The 17294-nt window shown below is 52.9% G+C and overlaps 1 protein-coding gene across 2 annotated transcripts; it reads right to left on the bottom strand.

The window, feature by feature from the left end:
- Positions 1–1815: 1815 nt before the first annotated feature.
- LOC118923805 (H-2 class I histocompatibility antigen, Q10 alpha chain-like) lies at positions 1816–15551 on the bottom strand. 2 transcript variants are annotated; one of them, XM_036908001.2, is made up of 7 exons: positions 15241–15551; positions 12784–12891; positions 8068–8328; positions 6819–7094; positions 4895–5170; positions 4683–4781; positions 1816–4215 (listed from the first exon to the last, which is right to left on the bottom strand). In XM_036908001.2, the coding sequence occupies exons 2-7, from the start codon at positions 12830–12832 to the stop codon at positions 4151–4153; spliced, it is 1026 nt and encodes a 341-aa protein (XP_036763896.2). In that variant the 5' UTR covers positions 12833–12891; positions 15241–15551; the 3' UTR covers positions 1816–4150. The 2 variants fall into 2 exon arrangements, with proteins under 2 accessions (XP_036763896.2, XP_036763897.2); XM_036908002.2 differs by having other exon boundaries at positions 5032–5170.
- Between the last annotated feature and the right edge of the window lie 1743 nt (positions 15552–17294).

Genomic DNA, 17294 nt, shown 5'->3' with positions numbered 1-17294 from the left:
AGTCATGAAACCACAAAACTCAGAATAAAATATAGGCAAAAATCTCTTGAATATAAACATGAGCAACTTTTTCATGAATGCTTCTCCCTGGACAAGGAAAACAAAAGCAAAAATGAACAAATGGGACTACATCAAACTAAAAAGCTTCTGTACACCAAAGGACACCATCAGCAGAACAAAAAGGCATCCTACAGTATGAGAGAATATATTTGTAAATGACATATCCAATAAGGGGTTAACATCTAAAATATATAAAGAGCTCACACCCCTCAACCCCCCAAAAGCAAATAACCCAATTTCAGAAATGGGCAGAGGATCTGAACAGATACTTCTCCAAATAAGAAATTCAGATGGCTAACAGGCACATGAAAAGATGCTCCACATAGCTAATTATCAGGGAAATGCAAATTAAAACCACACTGAGATATCACCTCACACTATTTAGGATGGCCACATCTAAATGACAAGGAACAACAAATGCTGGTGAGGATGAGGAGAAAGTGGAACCCTCAGTACACTGTTGGTGGGAATGTAAATTAGTTCAATCACTGTGGAAAGCAGTATGGAGGTTCCTCAAAAAACTAAAAATAGAAGTATCATTTGACCCAGTAATCCCACTCCTAAGAATTTACTTGAAGAAAACAAGATCCCTGTTTTGAAATGACATATGCACTGTTTATTGCAGCACTATTTACAAGCCAAGATATGGAAGCAACCTAAGTGTCCATCAATAGATGAATGGATAAAGAAAAGAGGTATATATACACAGTGGAATATTATTCAGTCATAAGAAAACAAATCGTACCATTTGCAACAACATGGATGGAGCTACAAGGTATTATGCTCAGTGAAATAAGCCAGGTGGAGAAAGACAAGTGCCAAATTATTTCCCTCATTTGTGGAATATAACAACTAAGCAAAACTGAAGGAACAAAACAGCAGCAGACTCACAGATTCCAAGAAGGGACTAGCGGTTACCAAAGGGAAGGGGTTGGGGAGGATGGGAGAAGGAAAAGGGGATTAAGGGGCATTATGATTAGCATGCATAATACAGGTGGGTCATCGGGGAAGGCAGTGTAGCACAGAGAAGACAAATAGTGACTCTGGCATCTTACTACGCTGATGGACAGTGACTGCAATGTGGTGTGGGAGATACTCAATAATATGGGTGAATGTTGTAACCACAATGTTGCTCATGTGAAACCTTCATAGGATTATCAATGATAATAAAATAAAAATAAATAAAATAATAAATAAATCACAGACAAAAGGGGTGTGTGACTTCTAGAGATCCTTATCCAGGACAACTGGATCCCTCTTATTTTTGTGGGACCCTGCTTAGTGCCAAGTGGAATTGTTACCCAGACATCTGAGTCCTTTAGGATTGGGGCTGGTGAGGGGGTGGGGGAGTTAGGAAGGCCTGGGCATGACGCTCAGTAGCTGGGATAGCTACACAGAAGTGTCCTCGAGGCTACTTTTAATTCAGATCCCTGATGCATCCATTTTTCCCCTTCTTTGGGAGTGGGAGAGGGTGAGAAAGTAGCAACTTGAAGGCCCTTTCCTTCTGTCTCTGCAGGTCTCCTGATAACAGGAGGCATGTCCCATCTTCACATCTCACACAGAGATGTGCTGGCCCCCAAGCCTGTGATCCTCATACCGTACCTCTGAAGACTGGTTTATGGACAGAGACTATCATTAAAGTTAAATTTACCACCACTGTTCTCTCTCTCCTTCTCAGCCCTTTTATTCCTAGAACTGTTAGGGTTCGGGACTCCGGGGCTTCTCCAGAGAACAAACCACACAGGCACGGAGATGTAAATCCAAGCAAAGTCTTTATTCAGCCAGCTAGCTGGGGCCGACAGCACCTCCCCTGACACGCAGGTCGAGTCCGAGCTGTCGACCCCCAAGCAACTTTAGGTATAGATTATATAGGATTTCCACAGCTATTACACCAACGCCCATACATTACTACAACCAATGAAGTTAAAACACACCCCATGCTTTAACCAATAAAGTTGAAACAGGGACCCGCCGCTTGCCTGACCTTTGCTTGAGCATCCCTTAACGTCTTGTCACGAGTCTCGTCCCCACGAGTTTCATCCCCCTTAGGGTATGGAAACTGGGTGGCTCTCGCTCTAGGGTGTTTCTTGCATTCCCTTACAGAACCTCTCATTTCCTCTTCTCTTACTAACACTGCCAGCACAAACTGTTTTCCCTTTCAGAATTCCCAGACCTCTTCACCACTGACATGGTGTGAAAGGAGAAAGGGAAAAACCCACTTGATTTGCCTCAATACTAGATTTTGCCTTACACCCCATTTCCAAAGAGTCAGTCACCAAATAAAGCCTTGTTTGTACTTATAGACTCTTTTGAGGCCCCAGCCCCAGCTCTTTTTGGGAAGGAGTAATAAAGTTTGTTTTTTTTAGCTACTTTCCATTAGTGTTCTCCCGTCACAAGGCCATTTTGGTCAGATGGAAAAAAATACAAGAAATCCTTCTTTTAAATATTTCCTCCTTTTATGCCTAAAAATATTAACTGTGAGCTCACCTCTCCTGATTGGGTAAAGAAACTTGTCTCATTTCTTCATCTTTCGTTTGGACTTGCTATGCTACTCCTGAGGGTCCTAGGAAGGACCAGAATTCAACGTGCCTTCTTTGTGTGGAACTGAAAGTTCAGTATGATTTGGTAGCGACTATTTAAAATTAATCAAAATACAATTTAAAATTCAGTTCCTGAGTTGCCCTAGCCACACTTCAAGAGAGCAAAAATCATGTAGTGGTACCTACTGTGTTAGCACAAATTTAGGACAGTTCCATCACTGCAGGAAGCCCTTTTAGGCCTTCTATAGAGGGCTAGGGTCCCCATCTCCCTGCTTCTGTAATCCCATTTTATCAGTCAATAAATACTTATCTGCATGGGACTTTGAACCCAGCTGAATCCTCTGTCTTGAGGATTATCATGATTTTAATTGCTGTTGTCAAGAAAAAATGCTTAAAAGGCTCAACTTTGTCTAATGTTCAGTAAAAGTTTTGTGAGTAATCTAGCATGGTTGTTAGGAATGAGTAAACAAGTGTAGCAAGTGATAATAATAGTGTATTAAATATTTTGTGCTTGGTGAGAGATTGTGCTGTAAAGCACATCCACTTAATCTGCATAGGCTGAATCCTCTGGCTTGAGGATTGTCATAATTTTATTGCTGTTGCTATTATATGTCATTAGTCTGGTCACAATACTCCAGTTTTCTTGCCCAGTGACCATTACGGAAGAAGGGGAACAGTAGATTGTAAGGCGAGATTTCTGGAGGGGTGGCCTGTGGGTAAAATTGTAACATTTCCAGAATATCTCACCTGGCTTTAGTGCATTTGCATATCCTCAGGGTTGGAGAGTTCATCTCCAAGTCAATGGGTAATTACCTGGGCAACAGAGGGCGTGTCTGAACCTGAGAGGTTAGGGGTAGTTCTGGTTTTGCTTTTGCTGGAGTAGGAGAGAGAAATGGCCCTGGACTGCAGTTTATATGCAAAAAACGGATTTTAAACTTTCTCTCCTTTGACTAATTTTGGTTTTAGAGGTATTTTACCCTGGGATTTTCTCTCCCTGGACGTACAGACACCCACACATTTCGCTTCCCCCTGAGTCTGATCTATTTTACAAACGGGAGCATATGTACACACATACGGAGAGGCAGACTTCTGGCCACTTCTTCCCTGCACTGCAGAAGGATGCAGGATGCCACCCTCACAGGTCCCTAAGCTGTTTTTCTGGCTCTTCCTTAGCTGCCCAGAGCCTTGGCTTCTGTGCTGAGGAAGTGGGGAAGAGAGGAACACTGCCTACAAAGTACAATGTAACAGGCTTAACACTCTTAAGCAGGACTTAACGCTTAATGGGAAGTCATTCTGCAAATTGTCATTTGTGAACCGACATGAGGTGTTTTTACTGCACTCCAGACTGGAAGCTATTAAGCATTTTCAGAGGATTTCAGGAAAATGCAAAGCCATCTTGGCAGCACAGGCTGGCTGCAACGAGGTTGGTGGGGCTGAGGGCTGTTTTGGGGCAGGGTGGGCCCTTCACAGTCAGATCACACCTGTCAGCCAGCCAGTGCAGGGGACCTCCAGGCTCCAGAACACCTTGCTGAGCTGAGCTGGTGGACTTGTCAGCAGAGTTGCTGAGCAGCCCTTGCTCCCTCTGGACTTTGGTAACAGCGAGGGCCTGTTCCACCTGCAGGGAGGAGAGAGGGAGGTGATCCAGTTGCTTCTGGGCGGCGGCTTCCTGGGGCCTGGTTTCAGGCGTGGAAGGGGGCAGGGTCTGCTCCTGCCTGCTGCCTGGCTTCTGTCTTTGGTTCTCAGGCATCTCAGCCAAGCTGGGGAGCGCCTGGGGCTCCTTCTTCCTGGCAGTGGGGTCCCCACCTTCCCTGCCCCCTGCTCTCCTCCTCTGGGGCCTTTCCACGGTCAGGCCCAGTGGTCTGCCCTCACTGTGGGGTCCGCAGGGTCCTCAGGCAGTGTGTGCTATGGGGTGAGGGTGCTTGGGCTTTCCCACAGGTTGGTGACAGGGGGCACAGCTTCGGCGGTGGCTGCTTCTCCCCCAGAAGGAACAGTTTTGCTGAAGGGGTGGGAGCACAACCCTCTCCCCCATAGGGACAGGCCAGCCACACGGCCTCCCAATCACTTTTCTTTTTCCCTACCTACCTTGACAGCACCTCCTGACCAAGAACACAATTCCAGCCACCAGCAAGAGAATGGTGATAACAACGGTGATGGAGGTCATCCACTGGTGAGAGGGCAGTTCTAAGGAAGGCAGAGAAAAGGGGGTACCACCCCCGGCCGGGGGACTACCTCTGGGTGCCTTGGGACCCGGCTTGCCCTACCTCCCCTCCTTCCAGCCAAGCCCAGCTCCTCACCCAAGGCCACAGTGAGCACATGGTCCAGGCTGGAGTGCTGCACGTGGCAGGCATACAAGGCCTCCTTCCCAGCCGGCACCCATACGGCCGCCCACGTCTGGTAGGTGCCATCCCCGTTGGGCCGTGTCTCCACATACTCGGTTTCGAGAGCTAGCTCCTCCTCACCCAGCCACCAGCTCAATGAGATGTCCTGTGGGTAGAAGCCCAGGGCCCAGCACTTCAGCATGGTGCCCCCAGCCTGGGCTGTGCGGCCTGTCACGTGCACTCTAGGTGGCTCTGCAGGGAGAGATGGGGGAGCGAAGCTGGTGAGCAGCCGCTCTCTGCCATCCCTCACGCTTGACCCTGGCCTCCTCCGATATCTTCCAGGGTGTGAGACAGGGTCTCTCCAGGGGAGGCACTTGACCAGTGTTGGAGGCAGGGATGATCCACTGGCAACTGTTCCAGAGGGGCTGCTCCTGGGGGTTCCCATGGCAGAGATGTGATTTCCTGCCCCCAAACTCCAAGGAGGATCCTGTACTGACAACCTGCTTCTCACCACTGAGATGTTCCATATTTCACTGTGACTTCTTGCACACAGTAGGTAGGTACCTAACAAGAGGTTGTTAAATGAAAGCAAGCCCCATGGCCCTTCCCTCACCTTGGAATGAGGGTGGTTGCAAGCCTGGCTCTAGAGCTGGACAGCCTGGGTTGGACACCCAGCCTGCCTCCTGTGCACAGCCCCCATCTCTTAGTGCCTAATGGGGGTCTATCATTACTTCCTTTCAAGTGTTGTTCCAAATGGCATAATGATTTGGATTTGAGGGTTTGTTTTAAGTGTCAGCCTCACTGGGCCATGCAGTGTCCAGGCATTCGTCAAACCGTGTTCTGGGTGTTTGTGCAATTGTGTTTCTGGGTGAGAGTCATATCTGAACCATTGCACGTCTGAACAGGACAAAACGGCTGAGTGAAAGGGGACTCCTGCCTGCCTGCTTGGAGCTGGGGCATCTTTTCCTGCCTTTGGACTCAAACTGAAACACTGGCTGTCTTGGAACTCCAGCCTGCCAACTGCAGATCTGGGGAGTTCCCAGCCTCCTGTCTGTGAGCCAGTTCCTCTCTACTTCTCTTCCTCTTATCTGCTGTTGGTTGGTTTCTGTGGAGAACCATGCCTAGTCGGCAGGTGAAGGGTGCAAAAGGCCCCCTAGTGCCGGGTGAGAGCTCAACACCCAATAATCTAGGACAGGCTTAGGTGCTTTGAGGAGGGAGGGGCGATTACAATACTGAGGAAGATACTGAGGATCACACCCCCCGAAGTCCTGGGGCTGGGATGTGAATCCAGAGGCTGGGCTCCAGCCTGGGCTCTGACTGCGTGCACGCTGCTCCCCTTCATGGTATTTGTCCTGGCCTCCTCTGGGGGGTGACCTCCCCATCGCCTCAGCCAAGGCACCATGCACCACTCACACCAGACACACATGGCGAGGCCCTGTCTCAGCCGCCCAGCACCCACCTTCCCTAATGTCTGTCCCAGCCCTGCTGGCCAGCTTAATGTCTGTCCCAGCCCTGCTGGCCAGCGTCAGGACAGAGGGCATGTGTGGGAGGAGTGGGGAGAAGGGTGTCAACCTCCCTGACAGTCCTCAGTGGCCCAGGGACCAGCCTGGGGTCTGTTTCCCAAGGAGTTTATAAAAGCACTTTATGACCTATAGATGAGGGAGGCCCATAGTTAAGGGGTTTACTCCCCAAGACCACTGTGTAGGGAGACTCCCCAACCCCCCTGAAGCAAGGGCCCGAGGTCTGGGCTCTGTCCTGCTCTGCATGAGGAACCTGTTACTGGCTGGCTGGCTTTCTGGGCCAGGAGAGCAGAGCTGTCCCCTCACTCCCCAGGGCCTCTCTGTGAAGCAGGATGGCTCTTGTGAACGGGAGCCTGGAACCACTTCCCAAGGGGCCTCACCTCTCCGAGTGAAGGTCTGGCCTCCCAGCTCCAGGTACCTGCGCAGGGAGCTGAGGCAGATGCTTTCCAGGTAAGCCTTGTCATATTCTGCGTAGCAGCGCTCGGCCTCCCACCAGCGCTTGGTCCCTATGGCCACATGCTTGGCTGACACCCAGCTCAGCGTGTCCAGATCCAGAGACAGGTGGTCCTGCCCGTCAAAGCCAAACTGCCAGAAGGCGCTGGAGCGGCCGTCCTCCTGGACCTCACAGCCAAACATGCGCTGCGTGCTGTGCGTGCCTGCAGGCGGGCAAGAAGGCTGCCTGAGATGCCTGGGGTCATGACGGGTAACCCACCAACCACAGGGGCTTCTGGGGTGGGGGGCAGGGTGCTAGCATTTAAAGAAATGCTCCCCAGGTAATTTTCATGAGAAGCCTGCTAAGTCTCTCATGTGGGAAGAGGGCCTGAATTCATTAGACACATTGTTACTTGAAGGGAAAACAGCTACTTACAGGTGTAAGATGTCCTCAGTGGTAGAACTAAGTCATGCCCCAATTTCAGTGATGTTAAAATGTGAACTCTGGTGAGTCTGATGCTTATGGGGGCCACTGGGGGCTGGTGGTGGTCATCCCGGGGGCCCTGGGCTGCTGCACAACTCTTCCCAGTCTTGGGCCTTTGCACCTACTCCTTCCAAGGCCTCTGGGGACCTGAGACTTCCAGTCACTTGGGTGTCCAGGCACGTGGGGGATGGGTGCTGTGCGGGCAAGCTGTGCCCCACAGGCACCTCATCCAGGCTGGCAGCCGCCCTGACAGTGGGTGTGAACTCACCACTGCTGAGACCGGGATGTGGAGGCTGAGAAATGCCCCCAGCCCTTGCTGACGCTGGGCAGAGCAGGGTCCTCACCTGGGCTCTCTCCCACCCTTAACTGTCCACCTAGTTCAAGTTCATCTGGCCTCCCTCCCCTACGAGGCAGGATGGTGTCGGAGCCTGGGGGTTGGTGTGATATGAGGCGTTTGGGGAGGGTGGGAGGTGAGGAAGAACAAGCTTTGCCAGTTTGCACCTGGTGGCGGAGGGAGAGGCCAGGATCAGGGGAAGTGCGCTCTGAGGCCCGGTGGCCCTGCCTGGCTGTGGTGTTAGAGCCACGCATCAGGAGCACACGCTGTACCCTCTGAGAGGCTCCAGGAGGCAGCCTGTCCCCTGGCAGACGCAGCTGCCTGGAGCATGAGCATGCAGGTGGGCAGGGAGCGGGGCCCGGGGGCCCACCCAACGCACCGCTGCTGTGGTTGTGGTAGCCCATCACCATCCATGTCTCCACCTGCTGCACCTTCGCCCAGACCCTCTGCTTCTGGGTCTCTGTCTCCCAGTACTGGGCATCCAGGGGCGCCATCCATGGGACCTGGGACTCAGCCCTGTCCACACGACTATCATACTGGATGAAGGGATGGTCGTCCACATAGCCTACAGCCAGAAACTGGGGGAGGTCCGGGCCTGGCGCTGACAGGGCCAGGTAGTGGTAGCGGAGGGAGTGAGTCCCTGTGGAAACACAAAGTGGCCCTGGGCTCACTGGCACTGCCAGGGTCTGCGCCAGGGATGGTGTGACATGGTGGGTGGGGCAGGGGAAACCTGTCAGGAGTGCTGGCTCTCAGGGAGTGCAGGAGCTGGGAATTACAGTCATAAAAGCAAGGGCATCCAAACAGGTTAAAAAGATAATCAGACATTGAGGCCAAATTCATGCGTGAAGGTTTGTGGACTTTATTCCCAGGTTTCCTAGTTCCTCTCTCAGGGCCCACTTACTCAGGCTTTGCACTCATGTCTGGAGTTCAGTGTGATTCTCTGGTGTCCCATCTTACAATTAAAAAGAGTGTAATTTTTAAAAAGTAGGTTTGGAAGCTTAACTTACAGGGAATTATTCATTCCCCAGAGATGCTGGATAAAGGTGAGCCATCACTTTCAGCCTGAATCATTGCTGACAAGCGGGTGGCATCCCAACTCCATTCCCTGCTCCTCCCGCTCCCGCAGACGTGGCTAGTTGATCTCTTCTCTTTAAGTGCAAAAGCAGCCTCATGGTTGTTCTCTACTGTCTCCAGAAGCACCAGCTCACCCATTCAACTTGGTGCTGGAAGTGAAATCTACTTTGCAGCCAGTTCTGACTCAAGTTATTAAAACAAACATATCTTTAAAAACTCAGCCCGCTTCAGGGATCTCCATGGATCACTCCCTTAATTTTTTAAAAAGGTTTTGCTCAAGTGCCACTTTATCAGTGATGCCTTTCTTGCCTGTCCCATGAAATATTTACCTTCCTAGTACTCCTGTCATTGTGTTTTCTCCAGAGCACAACCAGTTCATAAAGAATATGCACTTCACTTGTCTATCTTGTTCACAATGTGTCTCTCCCCTGCAATGTCAGCTCCCAGGGATTGGGATTCCTGTATGTATTGTTCTTGTTTCCCCAGGGCCAAGAACAGCATCTAGCACACAGTAGGTGTTCGATGTCTGAACACTGAAATGTGAAAGGAGGGGCTCAAACACCTTCACAACTGTTTACCTACACTGCAGCCACACCAAACTCTGCCCAGGCCCTCTGCCCCAGCACTCCCCTCTCCTCTCTTGTGTTGGCCAATGTCTCCTCATCCCTCAGGTTGTAACTCAGGTGTCCCTTCCTCCAGGAAGCCCTCCTCATTCCACCCTGACATCTGTCAGAGGGGCGTCTGTGCTCGCTGTGGAGCTGTGGGCTCCATGAGGGCAGGCCACACATCTGTGTCACTGACGTTTCTACAGGCCTTTGGGGGAACACCACGCCTGGTGCACAGTGGGCACTCACTTCCTGTGTTTGTTGAATTGGACAAAAAACAAGAGCATGAATAGCAGTGATGATCACAGCCTGCCCTGGTCTGGCTGCTTTTCATTTACCATCTTAGTTGATCCTGAGGATAAACCCCAGGAGTCAGTGTGACTGACCCTGCTTTATAGATGAGGCTGAGTCCTGCACTAGAAGGTGGGGAGGCTGCATTCTCTCCCCAGAGCCTGCTGCCTTCATCTAAGATCAGAAAAGATGAACTCTTGGCACAAGGTTGGAGGAATCTCCTTATAGGAGGTGAGAAGGGTCAGCACTGAAAGTGTTTGTGCACAGGGTTGCCACCAGGGCTGGGCTGTGGTGAGCCTCTGGGAATGAGTGGAACCTCTCTCAGGGTGCCGTTTCCTTGCAAACCACCCACTGAAAGTCAGTGGGGGCGTGCCTGGTCTGGGTGCTGTGAACAGGCACAGAGGCTTTGGGGGAACAGAGGCTGAGGCTTCTTTGCATCATGGTGACCTATTGCTCCTTGGCTGTGATCTGCGGTAGCTCTGCCTGACACCTTGGTTTCAGCCCAGTGAATCCCACGTGGGACTTTTGACCTCCAGAAGTAAGAAAATAAATGTGTGTTGTCTTAAGCCACCCAGTTGTGGTCATCTGTTACAGCAGCTATCAGAAATGAATACATGTAGTATTAGACTAAAGCCTGTTGTGTCCTGTGAGATTGGTGGCCAGTTCAAACCCGTAAGCTCTGAAGGTCACGGCTGCTGCTGCCCTGAAACTGGGAGGGAGGTGGCTGCACAGTCTGGGAAGAAGGACGTCCCCTGAAAGCTGCAGCCAGTCTCTGAGCCACTGCTGGGACCAAGGCCTGAGATGCAGAGTGGGGTCCCAGGGACCCCAGTGCTCCCACCACCAGAGAGCCCCCAAAGGTACTGACATGCTCGTCCCCAGGTGTGGGAAGGTGCTGAAGACCAAGCGATCCCAAGGCCGGGCATGGTGGGAAGCCAAGCAACACACCAGGGCTGGCATGCTAACTGCTTAGTGTGTAATGTTAGTGTTTGTTAATGTCAGCTGCTTTAATGGCCAGTTATCTTGGGTTAAAAGTAAGGGGAAGTCTATCAATATGCTCCTTTTAAAATTTACAAAAGAATTCCAAAGCACTTAGGTGCTGGGCCATATGTGGAGCACTTTACAAAATTCTGGCTAGGCTGACCCTCATAACAACTTCATCAGGCAGGTCCTGTGGTACCTCAGACGGATGGAAAAATGAGCCATGGAGAGGCAAAGTCACCTGCCAACCTCATACCAGCAGCGAAAAACAGGGCCAGATGGCACACCCAGGCTCTCCAGGAGGCCCTTCAGTGAACAAGCTCCTGCAGACACTGTGCGGCTGGGCACAGGTGAGCACGCCCCCCTGCATGGTAGCTCCCCACTCTCTGCCCTCCCTAGACACCATCCTGGTTACAGGTGAAGCCAGCTCAGCCCTACCTACCCGGCAGCCTAGATGACATGGCCCCTGGGGCCCTCCCCGCTGCTCTACTCGGCCAGTACTTTCTGAGCACCAACTGTCTGACCCTCTCTGAGGCCCTAGGGATGCTGGGATAGGCAGAATAATGTACCCCCACCTCTCGCCTGCTCTCAGGAAGCTTAAAGGAATGTAGGATAAATAAGATAAACAACACAGGACGACAGGATGGACAGTGATGAGTCCTGAGAGTGAAAAATAAAGCAGAAATATGCAAAATGATAGCGGAGAGGTTTAAAATTATGGTTACAACAGGCAGGGAAGGCCTCTCCCAAAAGGAGTAAAACCCTGAAGGAGCCAGCCATGTAGAGATCTGGGAGAGCGTATTCTAGGTCTGCAGCGGGGAGAGCCAGTGCAAAGGTCCTGAGGCAGGAGTGTGCTCCGGGTATTTGTAGGCTGCCACAATTATGCAAGGGAAAAAATAAAACAGTGCTGGGATTTGGCAGCAGGAGGCAGTAGCGGTGAAAGAAGGGGTTGATCCCAAATCCTCTTCCAGACAGTGTCCGGAATGGCCTGGATGCAGCCTCTGGCCCAGTCCTCCCTGCTTCACCCTGGGCTGCCTCTCCCACGGCCCGCGCTATGGCACCCCGTGCCCATTTTGGGGGTCAGGCACCTATTTGGGAGACAAGTACATGACTGTGGACCCCTCATTCAGCTCACTTCCAGGCACTGCCTTCCATGTACCCAGTGAGGGGCCTACCATCCCTCCTTTCCTAAAAATCCTCTGCTGTCTGCTCTCTGTGGGCTCACAAGCTGCCCATACCCCTCTTCTGCCAGAGGAAGACAGTCTGAGCTTGGCCTGGACATCCAGTTGCTCACTGGACCCAGGAGGGATCATCAGTGCCTTGGGCTCCTGCCCAGAGGGGGCAAAAGAAGCTGAGGGGGCAATCATCAGGCTACCTCTGTCTTTGGAGGTGACACCCCTGGCTGGCTGGGTAAATGCCAGCTACTGTGGAACCATAGCAGGAGACGTGGGGGCCACACGGGGGCTTCCAGATTAATCTCTGCTGTGACATGGCCTAAGAAGGTAGCACATGCCCATGGCTGCCTCAGGGCCAGTCTGTATCATCGCCCCTCCACTGCCGCTTCCTGGTCACTGGGCCATGTGGCCAGTCCCCAGTAGGGGACAGCTCTGACCCCCTTAAGCACATCCCTCTTCCTTTGACTGTGATGGGGGAGGGAGGTGCAGGGCCTGCCCTGGAGACTTGGCTTGCATCAGCCCCACCTCCGCAGAGCCCACGTTGGCACTGCCACTCTGTGTTGCCTTGAGGAAGTTCCTGCACAGCTCGCAGCCTCGGTTTTCTTATCTGTAAGTGGGGGCAATTAACTGACTTGCTCCATGGCGCTGGAGCATTCACAGAACTAATGAACATAAGGGAGAAGTGCAGGCTTGCAGGAAGGTCTCTGCAGACATCATCTTAGCCTCATACCTTTCCTATCCTGAAGGAGAGGCAGGCATGGGAAAGAAAGAACTGGAGTTGGGAGGGTCCTAGCCAGGCCTCAGGCCCTGGGGCACCTCCAGAGGCTCTGGCCTCTGTGTCTCCTACCCTGGCAGTCCCCCAATCCCAGGACAGTCCACCAGGTTCCCAGACTGTGACATGCCCTCCTGCAGGCCGGGGGCTCCTGGCCCCCTCTACCCTGCCCCTCCTTCCACAGGTGGGCAAGGCCTTACCTCTTGGCCATGGCTTGTCTTCCAGCTGCAGTTTGGCTAGTTCTGCCATCAACACCTTTGCTAACGGAACCGGGCCATCTGCCACTAAAGGCAGTCCCCAGGGACTTTCTGCAAGGGGGAAATGGAGAAAGGAAGTATGAATCTCAAGGCATGAGTACCCTACACATCCTTGTGTCTGCTGGGAGGGATGGCATGAATGATAACAGTATAGAGTGATGAGAAGCACAATGGGGAGAGAGACACGGGGGACTTTTTCAGAAGACTGGAACCTTCTCTGGCACACAGGCAAAAATCCAGCTGGCCTGAGTTCTGGGCCTCGGTGCTAGGCATGGTTCTGGGCCTTCCATGGTGTTTCGCCGCATTCCTGTGAGGTAGGCCCTGACTGCAACCACCTAGAGAGGAGGGACGCTGGGCTGGGCTGCCTCCCCCTCTGCCTGAAGGTCTCCACCTGGCTGCCCCAGCACTGCCTGGGGCTTTGACAACCCTGCTGTTGACAGGCATTTCGTGGGTTTAGCCTGTACACTGGCAGCATTGAAACCTCCCCAGTGATGCTCACATGATGCCAGCTGGGTCCAAATCCTAACCAGCTGTGCAATCCTGGGTAGCTGGTTAGCTTCTTAAAGCCCCAGCTCTTTACTGTGGGGATAATAAATGAATCGTCCATCACAGGGCACCCTGAGGCTCAGCACGCCCTCTTGCAGCACTCAAATCTGCCCCATGGAGGCCACTTCCTCCCTCCCTACCTCCCGAAGGGAAACTGGCACCCAGGAGCACTGTGAGGGTCCTGCCAGGAGCCCCTGGCTACTTCCCCATCACAGGCCATCTCCCTACAATCTGGCACACACCTGGGGTTATCCTACCACTCCTACCCTCTTCCTTGGCTCAGGGTCCCATCACCCTGGGCCAGCCCTGACACCCCTCGCCCCCAAAAGGCTATAGAGCCCATGTGCACACATCCATGAGCATCCCTGCCATGCAGAACTGGAATCATCTGTGTGCTCCTACTGCACCAGAGGGGCTGTGAGAAGGATCCCCAGCAGCTGTGTGAACCTGAAAACCAAGACTGGTTACACAGCTCTGGCCCAGAGACACTGGCCTACTCCCCCCAGGTTCCAGGTCTAGCGATGTTGGCCAAACTCTACCCTGATATGTGCAGACATCCAGGATAATTCTCTATCAAGTGTTTCCCTTGGGCAGCTGAGGGCTGAATCCTCCTGCACCGGCAACTTGTTGAGCTCAGGAGCCTCAACTTGGAGGGAAAAATAACATTTATTTTTACTTACCTCCAGGGGAAATTTAGCCTTTCTCCCATTATGAATGGAGTTTGCAACAAGGCTCATCAGGTTTAGCAGGACCTGTACCTTGATACCCCATAGAAGGCCACAGTTCTATTCGAATCACATGACAATTGCTGCAGACACCTGGAAATGTGCTTCACCCTCCTTCCAAATTCAGGGAACTGTTGCTATTTAATGCATTATTTAATGTGTTAGCTTAGGAGCACATACATTACAGATCACATATACATATTTCTAGTTCAAAACTTTAATGGCTTTGTAGAAACACAATTGGGTTTCTCTGTAATCCTATGTATTTATTTCATTTTACGCATTAAAAACACTCTTAGAGGGGGTCCAAGGCACAAAAAAGGTCAAGAACTCCTATTCTATCCTGCCACCTAGCGTCTACTCTGTAAATCCGTTAATTGTAAACTGAGGCTGTGTCCTGAGAGACGAAATGGCGTCGTTGCTTGTGAAGCGCTTAGAATAGAGCTTGGCAGAAAGCACACCAGCTCTTACTACCAGAGCGATGGCGGACACCTCCTCGCCTGTGCTAATAAAAGTCCCCGCTTGGGTGCACCTGGCCGGGCTGGGCGGTGACCTAAGCGAGCCGTGGGAACCCAGGATACGGCCCGGCCAGCTCTGCTCGCAAAACTGAAACCGAGACGGAATGGAAATTCCGAGCCGGGTCAGCGAAATCCCCTTTCCCCTCTTCACCCTCTAGCTCCTCCAGGGGCCGCACTGTCAACCGGAGAGCGACTCGCACGGGGCCAGCGAGACCCCCCGCGGCGAGCGATAGCGGGCAGGGGGGCGTGTCGGCCACCTGGTTACTGCCCGCAAAAGCCCTCCCCCCCACCCTGGGGCCTTCTCGGAGGACCCAGGCCCGGGAGCCGAGCGCGAGCAGCGTGCTCCGGAGGGGCGCACGGGGAACTCCCAGAAGCTGCGGCGTCGGCTGGGCCGCGCAGGGGGCGCCGCCGGACCCCGCCGCCCCGATCCGCAGCGGGAGGCGACAGACAAGGGCCTGCCGCACCCGGGGCTCGGCGCCCCAGCAGTCCCGGGTCAGCCCCCGACTCCCCGTCCCCAGGCCCGCTCTGTCCCCAGGCTCCCTCAGCCGCGCTCCGCTCCGGTCGGGGACGACGGTCCTGCCCCGGGTCCCCTCGCCCTTCCGCCTCATCACCTGCCGCACGTTCCGGCACCAGCCCCAGCACGAACAGGAGCAGCACCAGGGCCGGCAGTGGCCCGGCGCGCGCGCTCCTGGGGCTCCTCCAACTCCTGGCCGCCAGCCTTGCGCGCTGCCCCGGGCGCCGACCTCCGCGGAGCCTGTCTGCAGCGGTGGGGCCCGCCGCCTGGAGCCGGCGCCTTCACGGGCCCCGGGGGCGCGAGGGAGAAGCTTTCGGAAAGTCGGCCGGCAGTGGCCCCAGCCCGCCCCGTTTTTGCTAGGTCTTTAACTCCGACTGAGACTAGGGCCCCGGTGGACTCCGGCTCCACCTCCCGCTCCACCTACGTCCCACCCCGGCTCCTCGCCCCGCCCACCCCGACTCAGGCCCCGCCCCAGGCCCCAGCCCCACATTAGGCCCCGCCCCTAGGAGCTCCAGCTCCGCCCAACCCCTCTCTCCGGCCCCGCCCCTCCCCCGTCCCACCCCGAGTCCCACCCCGGCCGCCGCTGGGGTCTCGCCAGGTGGCCCTCTGCCCCGTCTAGGCTCTCCAGTGGCGCCCCGCCCGGGTTCCGCAGCGCCCCTAGCTCCGTCTCGCAGCTCCTCGATGGTCCCCCATGCTGGGCCTCCGAAGTAGAAAACCAAAGACAAAAAAGAAAACCAAGAATGTTGGTAATTGTGAAATATCGCTAATGTGCTTCACTGGCTCTACACGGCAGTGGAGCTAGCATTACTGTCCTTTGAAAAGTCAGGCAAAGGTCTCTGACAACTGTCATGTGATTCTAAAACACCTGTGGTTTCCTTTGGGGACTGTCTTGCCTGAGGGTTTCAGCTCCGGGCAAGTTCACTATGGATTTGGTGAGATAGAGGAATGACAATGGAAAGTTCTTGAGGTGAAAGAGTTTATACCCCGCCTTATTCTCCAGGCAGTAGGTAGAGCACTAGAATGTCTGCAACTGGCAGTCTGCAGGCCCCTAATCCTCCTCCGTCTCTACCTCTGCCTCTGCCCAGAGCACTGGGCAGAGCTCTTTATACAGTGATTCAGTCAATAACAGCCCATTGCCTGCGGGTGTGGAAGCAGTAGCCTAGCAGTAGGCCAGTTACATCATCAAGTAGTTTAGGGTCAGGTGAGGATCCTGGCCATAGGAAATTCCATTTTCCCCACACCACGCTAATATTTGCATATTGAAGTATACATTATTATAATTTAAATTTTAATACTTTTTGTTACAGTTAAGGCATTTGTATTAATTTAAAATTTTAATTGGTATGTAGATGAAATTATTTTTGGTTTTCCCTTAAGGATAGGAAAGGATGATACAACCTTTGAATAAGGAGCATTTTTCTTACAGGGCTCTGACACACACCCACACCCAGCACAGGTGACATTTGGCAGGAAGAGGGCCAGGCAGGTGAGAGTCTGTCAGAGGTGGTGACAGCTGGCCTGTGTTGACAAAGAGGGTAAGTAAGATGAAGGTGCAGGATGAAAAGCCGTTTTGGGCAGGTAAATGTACGTGTAGCTCAAGGTAGGCAGAGAGGTGTGTGGGGAGCAAAGGGAGCTGGTGGGGGGAAAAGGAGCCACACAGCTGGGCAGACTGTTAAAGTCTAACTACAGAGGGCCTTGAGTGCAGAGCTAAGGAATCTGGATGCCAACCCCAAGGCTCTAGAGGGTCACTGAATGGTACAAGTAGCTAGATGCACCCATCCATTCAGCCAGTGGCAGTACATGCTGTACACCAGTGTGGGGAAGTTGGGGTTCCTATGGCCAGGATCCTCACTGAACTTAAACCACCTAATGATGTTACTAGACTGTTGCTAGGCTACCGATTCCACACCTTTAGGCAATAAGCTATTTTTCCACTATACAGAGAGCTCAGCCCAGTGCTCTGGGAGGAGGCAGAGACGCTAGTGCTCAACCTACTGCCAGGAGAACAAGCCAGGTAATAAACCCTTTCACCTGAAAGAACGTTTTGCTGTCAATTTCTTTGGTCACATTGAATCCATAGCAAAAATTGCCCGGGGCTGAAACCCATTGGCAAGACAATTGGCAAAAGTTGGCAGGGTTCGTTCCAAATAC

The sequence above is a fragment of the Manis pentadactyla genome, chromosome 13, assembly GCF_030020395.1.
Source record: "Manis pentadactyla isolate mManPen7 chromosome 13, mManPen7.hap1, whole genome shotgun sequence".
Classification (NCBI taxonomy): domain Eukaryota; kingdom Metazoa; phylum Chordata; class Mammalia; order Pholidota; family Manidae; genus Manis; species Manis pentadactyla.
This window is presented reverse-complemented; position numbering and strand designations above follow the sequence as displayed.

Excerpts from the sequence above, each read along its gene's own strand:
- LOC118923805 (XM_036908001.2), bottom strand. The coding sequence starts at position 12,832 with ATGGCAGAACTAGCCAAACTGCAGCTGGAAGACAAGCCATGGCCAAGA. Across the intron at positions 4,782-4,894 it reads TGTGCTCACTGTGGCCTTGG|AACTGCCCTCTCACCAGTGG; the intron begins GTGAGGAGCTGG and ends TGCCTTCCTTAG. Across the intron at positions 4,216-4,682 it reads GGTCAGGAGGTGCTGTCAAG|GTGGAACAGGCCCTCGCTGT; the intron begins GTAGGTAGGGAA and ends TCCTCCCTGCAG.